The sequence below is a fragment of the Dromiciops gliroides genome, chromosome 1, assembly GCF_019393635.1.
Source record: "Dromiciops gliroides isolate mDroGli1 chromosome 1, mDroGli1.pri, whole genome shotgun sequence".
NCBI lineage: Eukaryota > Metazoa > Chordata > Mammalia > Microbiotheria > Microbiotheriidae > Dromiciops > Dromiciops gliroides.
The window spans coordinates 600,969,885-600,992,343 of record NC_057861.1 but is presented as its reverse complement, the minus strand read 5'-3'; the positions used below and the strand labels follow the sequence as shown (position 1 = coordinate 600,992,343).

At 43.2% G+C, this 22,459-nt stretch overlaps 1 protein-coding gene across 1 annotated transcript; it reads left to right on the top strand.

Moving 5' to 3' along the window:
- The first annotated feature begins 768 nt into the window (after window positions 1–768).
- LOC122752551 (TBC1 domain family member 2B-like) lies at window positions 769–8,668 on the top strand. Its single transcript, XM_043999378.1, is given in 4 exon segments — window positions 769–908; window positions 2,156–2,725; window positions 7,479–7,628; window positions 8,551–8,668. Coding segments are annotated over 4 exon segments (966 nt in total). The 5' UTR covers window positions 769–780.
- The last annotated feature ends 13,791 nt before the right edge of the window (window positions 8,669–22,459 follow it).

The window sequence follows — 22,459 nt, the reverse complement described above, 5'->3', positions numbered from 1 at the left end:
CTTCTACCTCATTTACTGCAGTCTCTTTCATATGAGGTTAGGTCTTTTTATGACCATTTCTTTAGACTCCTTTACCCTTAAGGGAATTCCCCAAACCTTCTCTACCATCTTTTTCTTCAGGAGAAAACTGAACTTGGAGAAACTGATGGACTTGTTCAATACACATGGCTTCTTCTTTTGTGTGTGTATGTGTGTGACATATTTTTATAGCATTTCAGAATTGGAAAAATAAATGCCCCACTTCAACCCTGGGAGGGAGAACTAGAAGTACTCTCTTCTTAGGATCGGATGAAATGAGATAATGCATGTAAAGTGCTTCATAAACCTCAAAGCACTATGTACAAGTGAGCTATTGTATACCTATTTTTACAAATGAGGAAACCAAGGGTGCTAGGGTTATTATTTCCCACTGTGGCATGGAGGTGACTGGGCCGTTAGAAGTTATGCCAGTGGAGTCAAGTCCTCTTGAGGTAGAAGGCTTTGGTGTAGAGACCTCCCGCCAGACTGTACGTTATCTAAAGTTTAGTTAAGGGCACAGGATTGTCAACAGAGATTCAGTCGCAAGGTGATGGGTTGTGATTTGCATTAGTGGAGGGAGTCCTCACATAAGGAAAATGAGATTCTGACCTATTAAAGTAAGTCTCTGCACATCTGTGTGTCCATATGCTTTCTGTGTCTGTGTTTGAACTGGAGTGCTCATGAGAACATTTTCTTCGGTATTCTAGTCTGGAAGCCAACTTGTGTCAAATAGAAAGCAAGTATTTGATTTTGTTTCAAGAAATGAAGAATCCTTTGTGCTCTGAAGAGCAGGGACCTGCCTGGGACGTCCTAGCCCCGCTCCTGGAAGACACTTTGCAGGTGAAAGGCCCCGAGCAGCCCAAGCAAGCTTTTGTCAAACATCTTGTCAGGTATGTGTGCCGGGGACCGTTGGTAGGAGGATACTTGGGAGTCCAGGATTGCCCCAGCCCTAGAGCCTTTGGCTGCCCTGGCACCCGTTTTATAGGAAAAGAGGAAAGGACATGGAGGGCTGGGGCTCCAGCCTTGTGTCAGATGGAGGCAGGAATGCCGACTGCCTTCACATGGGCTCTGCTGTAGCCTGCACCCCCTGCTCAACTCTCAGCATCCTGCGACCTCCAGTGGAAACCTGGAGCACCCGTGTTTTATTGTTGCTTTTTTCTTAGAAATCTCTGTTAAGCCTCAGTAATTAAGAGAAAAGAATAGAAGTCCAGATTCTTAAAAACTGGTAGGGAGCTTTGAGATCAAGCCCCTCATTTGATTGGTGGGGAGGCAGCAGTCCCTGCTGGGGTGGAGTAACTGGCCCCAATGGCCACAGAGCTAATTAGTAACAGAGGAAGAAGACAAATATGGGCTACGTTGAGGTAGGGCTTGTGCCTTTGTATTATTATTATTGTTATTATTATTGATTTTTCACAGTTTGATTTCACTGGAAGAGCTTATGCCTTCCCTCAAAACTAGCTTGTATTGATTCCATTTTGTATATATGTCTTCTCCAATAGAATGTTCTTAGGCCCTGCAGGGTCTGCTTTACATTTGTCCTTCTATGCACATTACCTGGTCCATAGTAGGTGCTTACAAAGTGCTTATTGATCAGTTCTCTCCTACTTAAGATTACCAGAGGCTGGTGGTACAGTGGACAGAGAGCTGGACCTGGAGTCAGGAAGAACTGGGTTCAGATTTGACCTTGGACAAGTCACTTAACCTCTCTTTGCCTCAGTTTCCTCAACTATAAAATGGAGAAAATAAAAGCACCTACTTTGCAGGGTTGTTATAAGAATGAAATGAGATAATAAAGCACTAGACACAATGCCTAGCACATAGTAGGTCCTATATACCTGTTAACTATCATTACAATTATTATTAATGTTATTGTTAAAACACTTAGCACAGTGCCTGGCACATAGTAGATATTCTATCAATGCTTATCTTCTCCCCTTCTCCCTTTCTTGAGGACAAAGACCGTGTCTTCTACCACTTTCGGCCACTCTAGCAGCTCTTGGCAAGATCTGCCCCATTTTAGAGCCGGTCGGCCCTCACAAAGACAGAGGAGCAGCTCCAGCCTGCACAGTCTGTGCAGGCACTGTCTCTGTGGATGGTGACGTTCAAAGGCTTGAGCTAGGTTTACTTTTCTTCTCAGTGAGAATGACATTTATAGGTTTCATACAGTCCCTGAGGATGATGAAGAAGAGAAGCTGATCGCTAAAGTTCAGGCGCCAGATCTGAAGACTCTGGCACTCACAGAAAATCAGGACGTCTCCACGGGGATCAGGTTGGAAAATTATTTTGCCAGCACCATGAACTGAGAGATGATCTGCTCTCCTGAGCTGAAAAGCCTCATCTGCACTGGGATTCCCCATGAGCATCGCTCCAAGATGTGGAAGTGGTGCGTCAATCTCCACACCAAGAAGTTCAAGGACTGTGTAGAGGCTGGCTACTTCCAGACCCTGCTCCAGAACCCCCTCGAAAAGCAGAATCCAGCCTCCAAGCAGATTGAACTAGACCTCTTGAGAACACTGCCCAATAACAAGCATTACTCCTGCCCCACATCAGAAGGCATTCAGAAACTGCGCAATATGCTGTTGGTCTTTTCATGGAGAAAACCCGATATAGGCTACTGCCAAGGTCTGAACAGGTATAAGACCACCAGGGTCTTAGAGCTGGAGCTGGAGGGGCCTCCCGAGCCATCCAGACCAGTGTTGGGGGTGAGGTGGGATATGAACCCAGGTCCTTGGATCCATGGCCAATGCTCTCCATTGTGCCATATTTCCTCCCCACTTTTAAAGGGAAAAGAAATAGAACATCTAGTCTGCCAAGGCCCCTCTTCAGATAGTATGGAGGAAAGCCATGTTGTTTTATCTGAATCAACTAGTTCTCCCTGTAATTAATAGGAAGAGACTGAATAATGCACCAGGAGAAAGATGTTCAAAGACGGTGGCCAGGCTCTGCCCACTTCTCTCTCACAGCAGAAATTTACATTCTTAACTCCTGCTTTGGGCACTTGATTGCCAGCAGAACACAAATCCTTGAGCGGGCATGTTGAGGAATGCACAAGGCCTGCTGAGGGAGTTTTTCAGACAGTGGAAGCCCCCACTAGCAACATAAGGCATTGGATTTTGACTGTTGTGGACAGAAGTCTCATGTCTCATGTCCACTCAGCGTCCAGCAGCTCTTGCTCAGGCCTGTGGCAACAGCTTCCCTGACTAGTCTGCATTTCCCCATGGCTGGCAAAGCATCCTTCTCCATCCTGACTTATTCCTTCTCAGTGCAGATGTCTTCCTGGCTCCTCCTGCCTTAGAGCCTGGCTCCCCGGTAGTGATCACTGCCCACCCATCTAAAGCAGTCACCATGCCCTGCATGCTGGTTCCTCTACCCCCCAATAGAGCTAAAACCAGCCCAAAGGATAGAGCTAAAACCAGCCCAAAGGATGAGCGCTGTTCGTGTCCCAGTTCTTTCTGCCTGCGTATCCTGGTGCTCTTCTCCTAGGCTTGGCTCCAGTCTTTGGGGTGTTGTCTGTGGAGAGCAGAAGGTGGGCAGGGAGTTTCCTGGGCCAGAGACAACTCCCTTCCTCTTTTCCTCTCAGAACTGTTTCTCTTTGCAGCTTCAGAATTTCATTCTTTTTTCCATATAAATATTTTATTATTTTCCAGCTACACTTAGAGATAGTTTTCAACATTTGTTTTTATGAGATTTCCAATTTCAAATTTTTCTCCTTCCCTCCCTCCTCCCCAAGACAAGCAGCAATCCGATACAGGTCATGTATTGTATGTACAATCACATCAAACATATTTCTGCACTAGTCATGCTAAGAGAGAAGAATCAGAGCCAAAAGGAAAAACCTCAAAAAAGAAAAACAACAACAACAATGAAACAATAGAAATAGTATGGTTCGATCTGCATCTAGATTCCACAGTTCTTTTTTTTTCTGGATTTGGAGAACATTTTCCACTATGAGTCCTTTGGAACTATCTTGGACCAGTATATTGCTGAGAAGAATCAAGTCTATCACAGGTGATCAATACATAATGTTGTTGATACTGTGTACAATGTTCTCCTGGTTCTGCTCATCTCGCTCATCATCAGATCATGCAAGTCCTTCCAGGTTTCTTTGAAATCTGCCTGCTCATCACTTCTTACAGCACAATAGAATTCCATTACATTCATATACCACAACTTGTTCAGCCATTCCCCAATTGATGGGCAGCCCTTCAATTTCCAATTCCTTGCCACCACAAAAAGAGCAGCTATAAATATTTTTGTACATTTGGGTCCTTTTCCTTTTTCCATGATCTCCCTGGGAAAAAGACCTAATACTGGGTTAAATGATATGCACAGCTTTATAGCCCTTTGTTAACTATTTCAACTTGTCCTTGAACAAAAAGTCCCCCCACCACATATGCAATGACCACTTATAAAGGTTTTACATGAAACCCAGTGAAGGGAAAGCCAACAGATTCTAATGCAGTCAATTTCAGCTTGAGGTAGCCCTACTTATTAGAAGTTCTATCTCATTTGAAGCCTAAATTGGCTTCAGTGCATTTTATCTGCCCTTTGTTCCAGGTTCTGTCCTCTAAGATGAAACGAATGCTGAAATACTCCTTTCACAGGAAAGTGCTTAAGACAAGACAGTTATTGTGTCCCCTGAAAATATACCCTCTTCCAGACTGGGTCAGTCATTCGAGAATCATTTCTTAAATGCTTACTAAATGCCAGGCCCTATGGTAAGCACTGGTACTACAAAGAAAGGAAAGAGTCTGTGTTTTCAAGAAGTACATGGGGATGATGGGGGATGTCCCGGGGAGAACAATATAGAGGGAAAACTATGTACAAATAAGATATATGGAAGATAAATTGGAAGTAATCTCAAAGGGAAGGCATTGAAAATCCCACACACAGCATGATCTTGAGGCTATCGCTTGGCATATTATCAATGACCCTCCAAAAATGTGGGCACCTAGAACTGAATACCATATTGCTATGGTACAAGTGGACACAATCAGCTACTGGGTTCTTGACAAAATGACTAAGTTCTGACATTTCTTATCTATTTCCTTTCTTTGGGAGCCAGATGATAATACCAGGAAGATAATTTCCCTTCTATTTCTCCATCTGTTGATCTTCACCTGAATGCCTTCCACCATGTTTCCCAACTCTGATTCCTAGGATTCCTTACATGAGAATATCATCTTCAGTCCCTGGAGGCCCTTGGCCAGCTTGTGGCTTTCAGAGAAGGAAGTTTCCCAAGGAGAAGCTCAACAAAAGGAAAGTCCAATTTGGGCAATATTCTGAATTGGGCAAAAACAAATAAGGACAATTTATTCTCTGCTCTTCATTTATTCTGGGAATGAAGGAAATGGAAGGCAGAATAGTGACTTATCTCACTGTCCTGGCCTATTTGAACTTGGTTATGAACTCAGGGATGTTAGGGAGTGTCACTTCCCAACATGCCTCTTGACTCTTCAGGGTCCCCCACAAATCTTGCCCAACCTACACACAACTTAGATGATATCAAAAGCTTTTTTTCCAGCTGTAAATTTTATACTATTTTTTCTGGTTTCATAGCTTGGAGGTTCAACTAGGAAGAAACAGCACACTCCCGGGAGATCCAATCTATCCTGGAAAGGTAACCTATCCCCTTTTCCCAACTGCATCATTTCTAGGAATTTGTATTAATCATAGGGTGAGAGAAACAAAGATTTAAGACATAATGAGAGGCCTGCATGGTGAGGGGTGTTTATGGGATGGGGAATGGGGAGAGGGAACAGGAGGGACAAGGATACTTCAAATGCCCCTTGCCTAGTTCCTGCCACCATAACCTTCTCCAGCCTTCAGCTGGTCATTCCTGTTTCCTGCAGTCACAGGGCCAAGCTCTTGGAGAACAGCAGCATCCAGCAGATGCTAAACACAAACTACTGCTGTGAAATGTGCAATTCTGTGGCTTTGGAGTCTGATCTACTCTTTAACCCTCCTCTATCTGAACTGGCCCACAGGGCCCTGCCATCAGATCTACCTCTAAATTTGCCTTCCACCTTTTCCCAGGTCCCCAGGCCATCACAGAACACAATTTCATCACTCAAGTTCTCTTTCTCATCAGCTGCCAATATCTTACCAGGCCATCCTCATTCTGTTTCTCTCATGCACCCAGTGGACCTCAGTTTCTCCTCGCCCCATTCCCCATCTTCAGCTACTACCCCTTTTCAGACCAAATCCCCTTTTGCAGTTCCAATGTACCCACAGTCCAGCATGATTTCCAGGACCTGTATATCTAGACTGGGTCATATCTCAACTGTTGTCCTCACTTCTTTGACATCAGACATGTCCATAGAAACCACCCCTTTGGTGGCCATGGCCCCACCATTACATCCCATGGTCTCAGAGGATCTCACCTCTAAATTGCAGGTTAATCTCCCACTGGCCCCATCCCTGATCCAAACTCCCTTGATGGCCCAAATTCCCTCCATGAATCCCAGTATCCCAGAGGCCTCCACTGCTTTATCTACCTTAGCTCTTCCACAGGGATCAGTTACCCAATGTGTTGACTATACCTCCCTATTGGTTCTCCTAACAGTCAGCATCACCTCATCTTCAGCTCCCACCACTTGGACTACTCTCACCCCTCCTGTGGTTCCCAATCCTCCTGGAGCTATCCCTAATTTGGTGGGGTCCACGCCTCCTGTGCCTCCTTCCCCTTCTATCACTCCCAGGCCTCCTTTGGCTCCTCCCCCTTCTATTATTTCTGACTCTATTGTTATTACTCCCCCTCTTATTGCTTCCAACCTTTCCATTACTCTACCAACCCCCTCCAATTAATCCCACCTCTACTTTTATTCCTACCACATCTTTTGGTCCCATCCTTTCTGGTGCTCCCACCCCTTCTGGTGCTCCCACCCTTTCTAGTACTTCTGACTTCTACAAAGACCAACCTTCAACATTGGACAGATTGTTTTTAATTGACCCTGCTCGCCTACAGGCCCACTCTCAACTTTGCCATTTTCCTTATGTGACACCTACCTCCTCATTGGACTCTGATTACTCAAGGACTTACACCTTGTCTGTGGCTTCTACTCCATCCTTAGCCCCGACAGATTCATCAGCCTTCACCTCCTCAAAAGTTCCTTCAGTTGCCCCCCTCTTCTCAAGCAGCTCTGGTTTCTGCTTATTTCCAAGACCTTCAATAGCCCCCTTAAAACTTTCTACTGCATCAACAAAATGTGTCAACACATCCAGATTCCATGCCTCACCACTAGCCGCCAAGGCCTGTATAGCCCAAACTTCATCTATAGACAGAGCAGACAGACATACTTTTACCTCTTCTGTGGCCTGTCATGCCTCATTGGTCACTATGCCCTCTCTGATCTGTACCCCCACAGTGAGCTGCACTGGATCTATTAGTCACACCACTTCCCAGGCTTTTACTTCTTCCACAGTCTGCACTCCCTCTGTGGTCCATACTTCTCTTTTAGCCTGTACCACCTCTACAACTGCCATCATGTCTGTGGCACCTACCTTCTCTCAGGCCTCTTCCACCTTCCAAGAGAAAACCTGCTCACAGATTATGCCTCACAACACTTCAGGAGCCATGATGACCTTCCAGGAAACAAAACAATTCCCAGGTCAGTAGATTTCCACTGAGCAGCACTATTCCTGCAGTCTACGACCCTCCCAGGGCCCGTAGAGGCTCTCTCACTCACTCGTCATTGCTGAAGTCCACCTCTTCACCAGTTCAGAGTGATACCCCAAGGAGAACACCTTTGGTGGTTAAAGTCACCACCAAATTGCCAGCAAGGGATAATTCCATAGAATTCTTCAACAATCCTTCCTACCTCCACCTGCCTACCCCAGCCAATCAACCCACCCTGCCTTCCCCAAACCAAGACTTAAAACTACTTCCAACCTCATGCTCAACTCCACCACCACAAACACCTCCATCCTTATTACCCCAACCACATTGCCACCTCCACCCCCACCCCCACCTCTGGTCCCTTGCCCATCCCTACCCTCATTGCCAGCCCAGATCAGGATCTTCAGCACTGACCCTGAACACACTTGAGTAAAGATCCCAGTTATACAACTGCCCAAGTTCCAGGCCTTGGAGTGGCACCTGCTCCAGAAATATCTCTAGTCCTTATGGGGTGTGCCCCGTATTGTTGAGAAATCTTATGAAGTCTTTAAGCCTCCACCCCTTCAGCTGCCCCAGTTCCAAAAGTCCCCTTGCTCCCAGGGGCAGTTTTCCAATGCGCCCCAGGAGCTACATTTCTTTTTTCTTTTTTTTTTTTTTTAGTAAGGCAATTGGAGTTAAGTGACTTGACCAGGGTCACACAGCTAGTAAGTGTTAAGTGTCTGAGGCCAGATTTGAACTCAGGTACTCCTGACTCCGGGGCCGGTGCTCTATCCAGGGAGCTACATTTCTTAACGGATGACATCAAGAAGCTACTGGAGACCCATCTCAGAAGGAGACTTATCCAATACCAATGGGGCCTAGCCCTGCAAGTGGAAGAATCCACCAAAAACCTTATGCCTCATCCTATGTTTCAGAGAGAATCAGCAAGGCCCAGAAAGCCTCAGCCTTCGACATTCCAAGGCCTCAAGAGCTCTGGAAGAAAGGATGCAGCAAGTGACTCAGCAGCTGGTCCAGGTGTGGCATCAGCAATAGGCCCAGAGAGAGGTCCAGCTAGTCACACAGGGAAGAGCCCAAAGAGTGATCTTAAGATGAGTCCATTTCTAAGCCTAAAGAAGGCACTGCAGAAACCTCTTCTTAGGAAAAATGTCACAATACAACAAAAACTTCTTCCTGAGCATGTGATCAGTCCCTGGGACACCGAAAGCAGTTCCTCTTTATCATTACAGCCAACTCAGCTCACACACAGGTACCCCCCAAAGAGAGAGATTGTCCGTCCAGGCTCATCTATGGAAAACACAGATCTTCAAACCCAATCTCAGCCCAAAACTCAACCCCACAGTCCCTTAATGGGCCAGGCCTCGGATGGTGGGAGGCCATCTCTAGGTCCTCTAAGCAAAATTTGATGTGTAAAAAAGAACCAGAAAGCACCTCAGTGTGAAGGGGACCTCGCTAATCCAGAAAGAGAAAAAGGACAAGGAAAGGACGCCAGTCCATTAAACAGCCAGACCTCTCATAGTACTTTGCGGGTCTCAAACCTACAAGCAAAGTTTCATGGTTCTTAAGAGAAAAAGTAGCCCAGTAGAAAAGGAACCTCCATAAACCCCACATATATCATGGAATACAGGCCAAAGGACAGGGAACAGACCCCAGTTCATCACAGGCCCAGACCTCTCATAGTGGACACCCATCTCTGGATTCTCCAGCCAAGGTTTTATGGGTCTCAAAGACAGAAAAAAGGCCCCAGTGCAAAATTTTTATATAGCATTTAGCTAAAAAGATGAAGAACTTGATCAAGTACATTGTCTTCAAGAAGAAAATCAGAGGGACAAAAGAGCCTAAGCCAGAGTCAGTGAAAGCTGGGAAGGAGACCACTAAGCAAAGTCCATTCACAGGCATGCCTCCCTGCCAAGGGAGTGGGGCTTCTTTCAGAAGTGGGACTGCTTCAACTCCAGAGGATATGCCAGTAGGTGGCCTGATCTGGAAGAAGAAGAAGAAGAAGACAGGGTCGAAAAAGGAACATGATGCTTGGGAAGAGAACAAGCAACAGCAGAGGGAGCTCCAGATCCTGGAGACCCAAACAGAGTCAACTGGTGGTAAGTTCAAGGGGCTCAGGGCACATGCCTCTGCTAGTGCTCAAGAGGATAACAACAAGTCAAGTCATGCAAAAGGTTATGAAGACCATTGGACCCTCAGTTTGGATAGGCAGGTCCAGAACACAGAGAAAAGGGTGAAAAGAAGTAAGAAAACTGTAAGATTCAAGGATCAGCAACTGCCCCCTGAGAAGCTAACTTTCAGACCTAGTGAGGTGTCAGTCTCTTCAGATCAATTCCTTTTTCAACAGAGAGAGGCAAGCTTCTCTCCTACTCTAGGCCACTCCCCAAACCATTTCAAGTCACCTCATGGGGGATCCTACTCCTCTCAGATTGGATCCCTAGATCTTCCTCTTCAGCATGGGGAAATTTGGCTCCCTCCAAGAGAATCCAGGATGTCAGAGGATAACTAACTTGTTCTTATACCATGTGACACTATGAGTCCTTTGAAAGAGGACTGTTATGATTGTGTTAATCATCCTTCCCTAATACCTTAATAAAAATAATTCATTATACTACAGAACAAGAGTAGCTGTTCTCTGTGGCCTCAACCAGTGTTTCTTGCATTGCTTTGGGTGGTCTGGGTGAGGAAGGAGAATTCTTTTGATTGCCCAAGTGATACATGCTCAGAGGCAGCTTTTGTTCAGAAAGGCACTTTGAGGTCAGATGCTGGGTCTTGGGGATGACCTGCTGGTTACTAGGGGGTCAGCTCACTCATGGGACTGTTGATTAAGAGCCTTCTGACTGGTTTCCAAATGATGGGAGTGATATAGGTCTGGCCTAACTCAGGTCTCCTTGAGATGCTAAGCTAAAGGATGGATACACCTAAGAAGTAAGAGAGATAAGCCCATTGGGTGTGGCTGCTGCTAAGGGACAGAGATGACTTCAGAAGTCAGGACCACCACTCTTCATTCAAGCCTTTCCCAGCCTACCCCTCGTTCAAGCTTTCTCCACCCCCAAAGGGAATTTTCCATAGTCAGGTAATCACCCCATCCATCCCCCTTTCCTCCATTTGTTCTTTCTAAAGTCTTTGGCCTCCCTTTAGGTTGAGGAGAAAGGTGTCTCAGAGAATCATGTCTCTAAGCCACCTCCTCCCCTAGAGGCAAAAACTTTGATTTCCCTCTTGGTCCCTTTCTCTGAGTGCCCAAATAAAAGACCATCTTATTTTAATTGGATTGTGTTGGGAGAGTTGTCATTCTTTAAAGACAAATACCTAAAGACCCCCACACCACCTATTTACTTGTGACATATTTCTGGTACCCAACAGTGGGGCAGGGGAATTCCTCTTTCCTCTAGCCCAAAATCCAGAGATAGCATCAGCCTTATGTTTATTCTCTCTCTCCTGCCCTGACTCTATCCCTTGCCCTTGCTAGTGGAGGGATAGTGTGGTCAGTATTTGCAGTCGACAATGGGCAGCAAGGGGTCTTCCTCATGAAAAGCCCAACAAGACATCTGAACCAGGTTCACACACTCCTGTGGGGCAGAGAGAGAATATTCTGAGGGTTTCCCCTTTGGGTGCATTGTCCACAATTAAGCTAAATTTGACCTTAAAATTTGGATACTTGAACAAAAAAAAATACCAGTTGCACTTATCCTGTTCTAGAGAAAGTCCTCATGTCCTTAAACCAAATCAGCCCCTACCACACTGGGAGTGGACTCTAGTTCCCTTAGTTTGTTTCTGTGTCTTACATGTGTCTTATGTGTGTTTATGTGTCTATCAATTGCCATAACTGTGTGTCTGGCTTACAAGGTTAATCACTGCAAGACCATGAGAAGGGGGAGTATAATGGATTTTGTCTTTAATTTCTAAAATTACATTACAGGGGGCTAGAAGCAAAATGGAGGCTACCACATGTCCTAAAGCCCCTCTCTTTCTATGCGGCCGTTTGTGCTGAGGGGCTGAACACCTTTCTTTCCTCATGGCAGTTTCTTCTCTGGGGGAGGGGAGCAATCTGATGGCATCTAGTGCTTAAGGATTTAACAGAGTTGAATATAGGGTTACATATTGCCACTTGTAGTGGAATTTTGTAGTGGAATAGTTTAAAATTGGGAATTATTTGTAAAATGTAAAAGTTGCAAAGAATAATATGGTTTTGGAGTGTCTCTAACCATTGAACCACACTTCCCTAAAAGCATCTTTTGCCTTGGGTTTATTTATTTAATTCTGTTAAAATAGGCCACACCCTGTCTGCATTAAGACTCGTAGGCTACAGGGGCAGCTAGGTAGTGAATTGGATAGAGCATCAGCCCTGGACTCAGGAGGACCTGAGTTCGAATCCAGACTTAGACACTTTACACTCACTGTGTGACACTGGGCAAGTCACTTAACCCCAATTGCCTCACCAAAAAAAAAGAACAAAAAACAAAAAACAAACAAAAAGACTTGTCAGCTGCAAAAGCCTTGACCCAAAACAGACAGACAGGTGAAGAAACAACAACAAACACCAAAAGCAGCCACACTTTAATTCCAAATCATTATCTGATAAGTTTTCTCAGAAAGTTAACATTTTCCATTTACTGTCTCATAAGGCATGATGATAGAATCTCTGTGTAAAGCAGAGAGCAAAAGCACATGCCACTGGATTAAGAACACCTGATTGGTAATTAATTGGTTCTATTTCAAATTTCCTAATATTGTTTTAAGGTATTGTGTTTCTAAATTTCCTTACAAGGTATAAATTGGTGAGCAATTGTATCAGCTATGTTGAGAAAGCAATTTCTTTTATATCTGGATTTTTTTTTTAAATTCTGTTAAAATGGGAAATTTGACTTTACCTAGGTTTGCTATTTAATCTGGAATTAAAACATGTATGCAATTGCATGCAAATTAGTTGAGTCACCTTTAAATATGTTCTCAATGGTTTTTTCCATAAAAGTATCTTATTATTTTCCAGTTACATGTAGAGATAGTTTACAAAATTTAAAAGATTTCTAATTTCATTTTTTTCTCCCTCCCTCCCCCCTCCCCAAGACAGCTAGCAATCTGATATATGTTATATGTGTACAATCACATTAAACCTATTTCTGCATTAGTCATGCTGTGAAAGAAGAATCAGAGCATAAAGGAAAAACCACAAAAGAAAAATAAACAAAAAAATAGAGATAGTATAGGCCAACAGCATCTAGATTCCATAGTTCTTTTTATTTCTTTTTTTCTGGATTTGGAGAGCATTTTCCATCATGAGTCCTTTAGAACTATCTTGGACCATTATATTGCTGAGAAGAGTCGGTCCATCACAGTTGATCAACACACAATATTCTTTTTTTTTTTTTGTAATAAAGTATTTTATTTTTTTCCCATTACATGTAAAGATAGTTCTCAACTTTTGTTTATACAAGCTTTCCAATTTCAGATTTTCTCCCTCCCTCCCCTCCCCCCTCCCCTAGACAGCAGGTAATCTGATATAGGTTATATATATATATATATATATATATATATATATATATATATGCATAATAACATTAAACATTTCTGCATTAGTCATGTTATAAGAGAAAAATCAGAGCAATGACAAAAAATCTCAAAGTAGAAAAACAACAGCACCAAAGACAAAAGAAATAGTATGGTTCATTCAGCATCTATACTCCACAGTTCTTTTTTTTTTCCTGAATTTGGAGATCCTCTTCTATCATGGGTTCCCTGGAACTCTTCTGTACCATTGCATTGGTGAGAAGAATATAGTCCATCACAGTAGATCAACACACAATGTTGATGATACTGTGTACAATGTTCTTCTGGTTCTGCTCATCTCACTCATCATCAGCTCACACAAGACCCTCCAGGTTTCTCTGAACTCCTCCTGCTCATTGTTTCTTATAGCACAATAGTATTCCATTACATTCATATATCACAACTTGTCCAGCCATTCCCCAATTGATGGGCATCCCCTCAACTTCCAATTCCTTGCCACCACATAAAGAGCAGCTATAAATATTTTTGTACATGTGGGTCCTTTTCTCTTTTCCATGATCTCTTTGGGAAAAAGATCCAAAAGTGGTATTGCTGGGTCAAAGGGTATGCACAGCTTTATAGCCCTTTGGGCATAATTCCAATTTGCTCTCCAGAATGGTTGGATCAGTTCACAGCTCCACCAACAATCCATTAGTATTCCAATTTTTCCACAGCTTCTCCAACATTATTTTCCTTTTTTCTAATTTTAGACAATCTGATAGGTGTCAGGTGGTACCTCAGAGTTGTTTTAATTTGCATCTCTCTAATCATTAGAGATTTAGAGCATTTTTTCATATGGGAATAGTTAGCTTTGGTTTCTTCATCAGAAAACTGCCTCTTCATATCCTTTGACCATTTCTCAGTTGGGGAATGACTTGGATTCTTATAAATTTGATTTAGTTCCCTATATATTTTAGCAATGAGGCCTTTATCAGAAGTACTGGCCACAAAAATTGTTTCCCAGCTTTCTGCCTCCCTTCTAATTTTGGATGCATTGCTTCTGTTTGTACAAAAAATTTTTAATGTAATCAAATATCCAGGGAAATAATGAAAAAAAATGCACAGGAAGGTGGGTTAGCCTAGAGCTTTACTATAAAGTGGCAGTCATCAAAACTATCTGATACTGGCTATGAAATAGAGTGGAGGATCAATGGACTAGGCTAGGCACAGGAAACACAGTAGTAAATGACACTAGTAATGTAGTGTTTGATAAACCCAAAGACTCCAGCTTCTGGGATAGGAACTCAGTATTTGACAAAAACTGCTGGGAAAACTGGAAGATAGTATGGCAGAAATTAGGCATAGACCAACATCTTACACCTTATACTAAAATAAGGTCAAAATGGATACATGATTTGGACATAAGAGGTGATACCATAGGTAAATTAGGAGAGAAAGGAATAGTCTACCTTTCAGATCTTTGGAAAGGAAAACAGTTTATGACCAAACAAGAGATAGAGAATATTATAAAATGCAAAATGGATGATTTTGATTACATTAAAGACATAATATTATTGATACCATGTACAATGTTCTCCTGGTTCTGCTCACTTGACTCAGCATCAGTTTCTGGAAATCCTTCCAGGTTTCTCTGAAATCCACCTGCTCATCATTGCTTACAGCACAATAGTATTCCATTACATTCATATACCACAACTTGTTCAACCATTCCCCAACTGATGGGCATCCCCTCAGTTTCCAATTCCTTGCCACCTGTTCTCACTGTTTCTAAAAGTACTGAAGAGCAGTACACTTATCCCAATGCTTTTGTTAGTAAGTGTCTTAAAGCAAAATTCATTTGTGTAATACTACCTTAAGGATGAAAAGCATCTGATATTATGGGACTGTTATATTATTCTTAGTCTGACTCTACGTATGATGATGGAGGAATATGACAGAGTCAATGAGACAAGGTGTCTGCAACCCTAAGGGGTTTTTGCAGGTGATGGATTTTCATGGGAAAGGCTGGAAGTTTTTAGCAAGGACTGAGGTAGGATTCTCTTGACTTAATATCCTCAATATGACATATGCAATGAAAACTATTCCACCTGGCTGATTTTAAACATGACCCCATGCAAATGGCTATCTATACAACTTCTGCCTGGAGTGAACATGAAGCTTGGGGAAGCATTATTCTCCTAGAACTTTGTTTCTCCTCTTTTTATGACAAATTCCTATAATCATATCATTTGATCAGTATGAACACCATAGGGACTCTTGATCCCTTAGTTTAGGACTACAAATGGGTTACTAGAGTGAGATGCAGGTATAAAGTTTAAACTACTTAACCTAAAAATTCTACTCCTTTTTATATTCTAAACTGCTAAAGTACATAAGCATCTGGCTTTGTCTTCTGTAGGCTGTTAGGAATTTTAAAACTGAATCTGAAACACCTTAAGTACAACTTATTTGACATGCATTCTTTTGAAATTAATTCCTTAAGAGTCACCTTAAGTCCTTTACTACAATTGAAGTTCACTTGGTAACTTTTATGTAAATTCATTTCTGGTCCTCTTTTTATGCAATTACTATCCAGGGGTATTTAGATTTGGACTTCCAAAATAAAGTAAGTTAAAATCATGGAAGTAAATCCACTGAAGAGGAACCCAAAGGCCCCTGCAAATACTATGGGCAATGCACAGTGGGTTTTCTTTTTATGATGGACACTCATGAACAGCTCTTCACTCCTAACTCTGGATCCTTTGGTTCCTGGCTTTTCTCTTGGTGGATCACCTTTCTCACTATAGTCCTTTGGATTCTAGCCCTTGCCTCTTTAACATCTTGTTCAAGTCTTTCTCCTCCAGGCTCAAGGCTTCAACCTCATGGCAGCTACAGCCCATGCCTATAATTCTCCTCTCACCCTCCAGAGCAGGGCCTTCCCCCTACACCCTACCCCCATGATTTCTTCCATGCTGCTCATCTTGTAGCAGTTACAGAAGCAGAATCTTTGTACCTTTTCAGTTAAATCTTAGAGAAAGGGGGGAAATGATATAGGTCTGGCCTAACTGAGAGGTTTTCTCCTTGAGAAGCTAAACTACAGGAAGGACACAGTAAAGAAGGGAGATAAGCCCATTAGGTACGGCTGCTGCCTGATTGCTAGCAGGGGACAGAGATAAATGCAGAAGTCAGGACTTCATTCAAGCCTTTCCATCCCACCCCACATTCAAGCTTTCCCCACCCTGAAAGGGAACTTTCCATAGTCAGGTGGTCTTCCTATCCATCCCCCCTCCTCACATCATATCTGTCCTTTACAAAGCCTTTGGCCTCCCTTCAGGTTGAGGAGAAAGCTATCTTCAGAGAATCATGTCTCTAGGCTACCTGCTCCCCTTGAGGCAAAGGCTTGCTCACTTTCTATACACACTCAAATAAAAGATCATTTCATGCAGATTAGATTGTGGGCCAGAGTTGTAATTCTTGAAAGAGCAATACCTAAGACAAAAAACAAAACTAAACAAGAGAATAGTAGGGGTCAGCTAGGTGGCTCAGTGGATAAAGCACTGGCCCTGAATGCAGGAGAACCTGAGTTCTGTTAATATGAGTATATGGATCACCTGGATTTGATGGAGGTACCTTACCATCCAAATGGATTTTATGAGACCCTGCATTAATAGGAGCAAGATGCCCTTTGCTCAGACTTCAAAGCAACCACACAATCCCTAACAAACTCAAATGCCCCTTTGAAATTCCCATTCACTATCTTCTCTTCCCAGAGAGAGTACTCAGTCTCTGATACCTGTTCCTGCTTCTACCTATCCATTAGCATTTGCTTTAAGTTGAGCTATAAAACTGATTTGTACGGTTTAACTAATTTACATTTGTAATGGGTTGATTTGTATCATGCCAATGAAGGTACTCTGTAACCTGTGAGCCAAGAAACTTCAAAACCCTTAGAAAGGAGAGGAGTTTTGAGCTTCTCTCTTAGGGAAGACTCCACACATGAGCAGGTGTTATTTCTTCTTGGGACAACAAAATATTAAATTGATACTATGGTGTTTGTTTCTGTCTGTCTCTGATCTGGTTTTCTTTCATAGGAGATATTAAATACTATGGTCTGGTCCTTAACCATGTTCTCTGATCTGTTATAATATTTGGTAGGAGGACAAGTATGGGAACAAATTGTAGGAGATAGTATAAGATATTATGATTTCTCTGATCTGTTTATTAATTTGTAGGAGAAATGAAACATTATTGCTCTGATATGTTTGTAGGAGACAGGCAGATACAAAAGCTATATTTTAATATTCAATAGTTCCAATCTGGCCTCAGACACTTAACACTTACTAGCTGTGTGACCCTGGGCAAGTCACTTAACCCTCATTGCCCAGTGTGAGAAATGGATAGTTGTCTCCTCTCAATGTGGATATAACAGTCAGTCATACTCCCCTGACCTGTTTGTAGGACAAAGGTCTCAGATCCCCTCCTCCCCCTCAGGTTAGCAAGGTCACATGGTTCAAGGAGCCCTGGTCTCAATTAGGTCCTCACCAGAGTTCTGTCCATATAAGGAAGTATAAGGTCCACTCCTGAGTTATGCCCATACAAAGAAGAGGGGTGGGAATACAGCGTTCTGATTAGCTAGTTTTTTCATGTAGATTGTAACCCCGACCAGTGATGAAAAAGGGGAAGGTCCATTCGCGTTAGGGACTAGGGTATAAAACAGGGCCTGCAAGCCCCCTTTCTGCGCACCCACTAGCTGCACACTAGGGTGCCTCCTCATGAGAAGAAAATAAAGCTTTTGTCACCTCGCTGCTGAGTTCCTGAGAATTATTGAGAAGAGGTTGAATTTTTCCCTCACACCCAGCAAAAAACAGAAAAAAGAAAAAAAGCAATACCTAGGAAACCCCCACAGCACCTATTTCCCCCCATCAGATATTTCTCCCCGTGATAGGAGGAAACCCAAGAGAGGGGTGCTAGTTGAGAGGCCATTATAGTCCTTCCCTCTCCCTCTTTTCCCCCCTCTCCTCACTTCCTTGTAATGCAGTGGTTCACAGATACCCTATTTTAAAAATACTTTATTCTTTTATAATATTGTCATTACAAAAAAGTGCAAAAACAGACTATAAAAATTCCAGGGCTCATCAAAAGGAGAAAATTCAAGAAAACCCCCACCCCATTTCCTGAGGTTGTATCCACAGACCAGGCCAGAGTTGTCAACCACTTCTTCAGGCTCCTAGCTGTTCAGAAGAATATACATTTATACAGTGTGGAACATCAAGTGTGGAACATTCAGGGTTCCCCAGACTCCAGGGACAGGACAAGAACAGCTCCAAAGGACCACAGAAGCTTGGAGATGGAATGGCCTAGGACTGGAAAGGCCCCAACCCAAAACCCAAATTCAGCTCCAGCCCCAAAGTCAGCCCCCAAACCAATCCTAAATGCAGCCACAACCCAAACTCCACCTCCAGATATAGTCTCACCCCAAACTGACATGCAGCCAGGACCCCAAACTCAGATGTAGCTCCAACCCTAAAGCCAAGCCCAAATCCAGCCACAACCACAATCCCACCTCCAGGCACCTTCACCCACTGATGAAATGGTTTACCAAGCAGAGCCCTGCAAGGACCTTCCATTTCTTAATACAGAGATGAAGAAAATGCTAGAATCACACATTTGCCATAGGAACATTTGGCTGAAGTGGGGTCTACAGAAAAAGATGCTTGAATCCACCTACTTGTTTCAAGCAAAAAATGCCTTACATGGAGTTTCTTCCCCTACTGTAGGTACCCACCACCTGGGGACTTACACTAAGGTAGGGGAAGGAAACCCTCAGCAACTCTGGGTAAGGAGTGTTGCCAGAGCAGCCTCAGCTGTTGTTTTAGATTGGATTCAGGAGGACCTGAGTTCTAATCTGGCCTCAGACACTTGACACTTGCTAGATGTGTGACCTTGGGAAGTCACTTATCCCTCATTGCACTGCCAAAAAGAAAAAAAAAAGGCAAAGACAAGTCCTCTCCCAAGTCAACAAGTATTGATTAGATGCCTACTGTGTATCATGCATGGCAGGTGGTCAGTCTATGAGACCAGCAATGCTCAAGGCTGTACACCTCCACAAGGCAAGCAAGGGTGGACTCTAGAGCAGCCAGGGGACCTCTGCCACCAGACCCAGACCCATGCCTCAGGAGTCCTCACCAGCTGTGTTGGGGGAGTGGCAGCCAAGGCTCTGGAAGGGTGGGGTGGGGGGGCAGTGTGTGGTTGTGGGGCAAGGCCCAGGGCAGGGCTGCAGGGCTGAAGATGGTTGTAGGCAGCCTCTGGACTTGATCTTGCTCAGAGGGAGCCCCATTGCCCTGCCCTGCCCCGCAGCCAGGTTGAGTCCCAAGCTCATATCCCACCAACTGCCTTCCCTTCCTGGACTCCCTCCCCTTACCTGGTGTGAGGTGCTTACTCAGAGTTGTTTGAATTTGCATTTTTCTATTCAATAACGATTTAGAGCATTTTTTCATATGGCAATAGATAGCTTTGATTTCTTCATCTGAAAACTGCCTGCTCATATCCTTTGACCATTTCTCAAGTGAGGAATGACTTGCATTCTTATAAATTTGATTTGCTTGCTTATATATGTTAGAAATAGGGCCTTTATCAGAAACACTGGCTGTCAAAAGTGTTCCCAGGTTTCTGCTTCCCTTCAATTTTTGGCTGTATTGCTTCTGTTCATACAAAATCTTTTCAATTTACTGTAATCAGAATGATATATTTTCATTTCATAACATTCTCTATCTCTTGTTTGGTCATAAATTGCTCTCCTCTCCTTAGATCTGAGAGGTACACGATTCCTTCCTCTCCTAATTTACCTATGGTATCACCTTTATGTCTAAATCACGTATCTATTTTGGCCTTCTTTTGGCTGGTTCCCCAGCAGTTTTTGTCAAATACTGAACTTTTATCCCAAAATTGGAGTCTCTGAGTTGATCAAACAGTAGATTGCTGAAGTCATGGACTACTGTGTCTTATGTGCATAACCTATTCCATTGATCCACCATTCTATTTCTTAGCCAGTACAAAATAGTTTTGATGAGTTCCATTTTATAGGTATAGTTTCAGATTTGGTATGGCTAGCCTCCCCTTTATGGCCACTTTTATCCATTTGTTCCCTTGATATTGTTGACCTTTTGTTATTCCAGGTGAATTTTGTTATTTTTTTATAACTCTATCAAAGCCATAACAGAGAAACAGGATATTAGACCAATCTGGCACATGAATATTGATGCAAAAATTTTAAATAAAATATTATAATAAAAATTACAGCAATACACCACAAGGATCAAACAATATGACCAGGTGGGGTTTATACCAGGAATGTAGGGCTGGTTCAATAATTGGAAAAACTGGGGGTGGAGCCATGATGGCAGAGGAAAGACATTAAACAGAGGGCTCCTGATATAATCACCCCAAAAATAGCCATAAAAGAACCCTTGGGGCAGAAAAACACACAAAAATTTGGGTTGAGAGTTTCTCCAGCTATTGATAGATTAGAGGGGGCCGTGCTGTGCCACAAATAAAGCCTAACCACACAATTGGGCCGAAACACCAGACACCAACAGGAAGAATTTACCCCAGTGCCTCTGAATCAGCTGCAGCACTGGTATCTTCTAGAACCGAGCACAATTGGGCTGAATGGCTGACCCGGGGGTGGGAGTGGGGGGGGGTAAGTACCAGTGGACTGGGGGGAAGGATTCAACTGTCCCACCCCAGTGGGGAACCAGGAAGAAATCCTGAGCAGCAGAAGGCCCAGGTAGGGGAGGGGAGCAGGCAGGCTCATCGGAACCTAAAAACCACACCACAGAAAGCTTTGCTATTTGGTTGCTTAGTAAGTAGGCCTGAGGTTATCTCCAGACCTGAGAACAGGCCAGGTGAGATTAAAACTGTCCCGCCTCAAACCAAAAATCCTGGGACCCTCTGAAGCTGGGAACAGGAGTGGACCCAACAAGCAGCCCCACTCCCACCCCCCCCCAACCCCCAGTGGAGAATTTTAAATCAAATGAACACAAGGCCAGGCAGGCTGAGAAGAAGCCCAACCATCCCCCGGGCCATGCTGTAGCTTGAAAAGTGTGTCCTGGAAGAAGCGCCACACTTTAAGAAGGAGTTAAAAGCCAAGAAATAATAAGCAAGGATGACTAGGCAGAAAAAGCAAAAAACCATCAAAAACTTCTTTGGGGGTAAGGTAGACCACAATACAACCTCAGAAGAAGAAGATAACAACAGGGTCAAAGCTCCAAAATCCAAAGCTTCCAAGAAAAAAATGAACTGGTTCAGGCTATGGAAGCTCTCAAAAGGGACGTTGAAGAGAAAGTAGGAGAAATAGAAAGAAGATGTAGAGAAAAGGAGGAAAGAATGGAAAGGGAAATGAGAGCGATGCAGGAGAGTCTTGAGAAAAAGGTCAACAGGTTGAAAAGCCAAATGGAAAAGGAGATTAAAAAACTGTCTGATGAAAATAACTGCCTAAGAATTAGGATTGAACAAATGGAAGCTAGTGACCTTATGACAAACCAAGACAAAGTAAAGCAAATCCAATCGAATGAAAAAATAGAGGGCAATGTGAAATATCTCCTTGGAAAAACAGCTGACCTGGAAAATAAATCTAGGGGAGATAATTTGAAAATCATTGGACTACCTGAAAAGCATGACCAAAACAAAAGCTTAGACAGCATCCTCCAAGAGACTGTGAGGAAAAATTGCCTTGATATTCTAGAAGCAGAAGCTAAAAGAGAAATTGAAAGAATTCACTAATCACCTCCTGAAAGAGATCCCAAAAGGAAAACCTCCAGGAATATTATAGCCAAATTCCAGAACTCCCAGGTGAAAGAGAAAATACTGCAAGCAGCTAGAAAAAAAGGAATTCAAATACTGTGGAGCTCCAATGAGGATAAAGCAAGATCTAGCAGCTTCTACATTAAAGGACTGAAGGGCATGGAATATGATATTCCAGAGGGCAAAGGAACTGGGACTACAACCAAAAATCACATACCCAGCAAAACTGAGTATAATCTTTCAGAGGTTAAAGTGGGATTTCAATGAGAAAGAGGTCTTTCAAGAATTTGTGATGAAACGACCTGAACTGAATAGAAAATTTGACTTTCAAATACAAGACCCTGGAGAAGGATAAAAAGATAAACAGGAAAAAGACTTCATGAGGGATATTAAAAGATCAAACCCTTTACATTCCTACATGGGAAGATAATACTTCGAAATCATGAGAACTATCTTAGTAAGAAACTCACAGAAGACACAGGTCTGAACTGAATATGAAGGGATGATTTATGTTTTGTTCTTTGTGGGGCAGACAGGGTG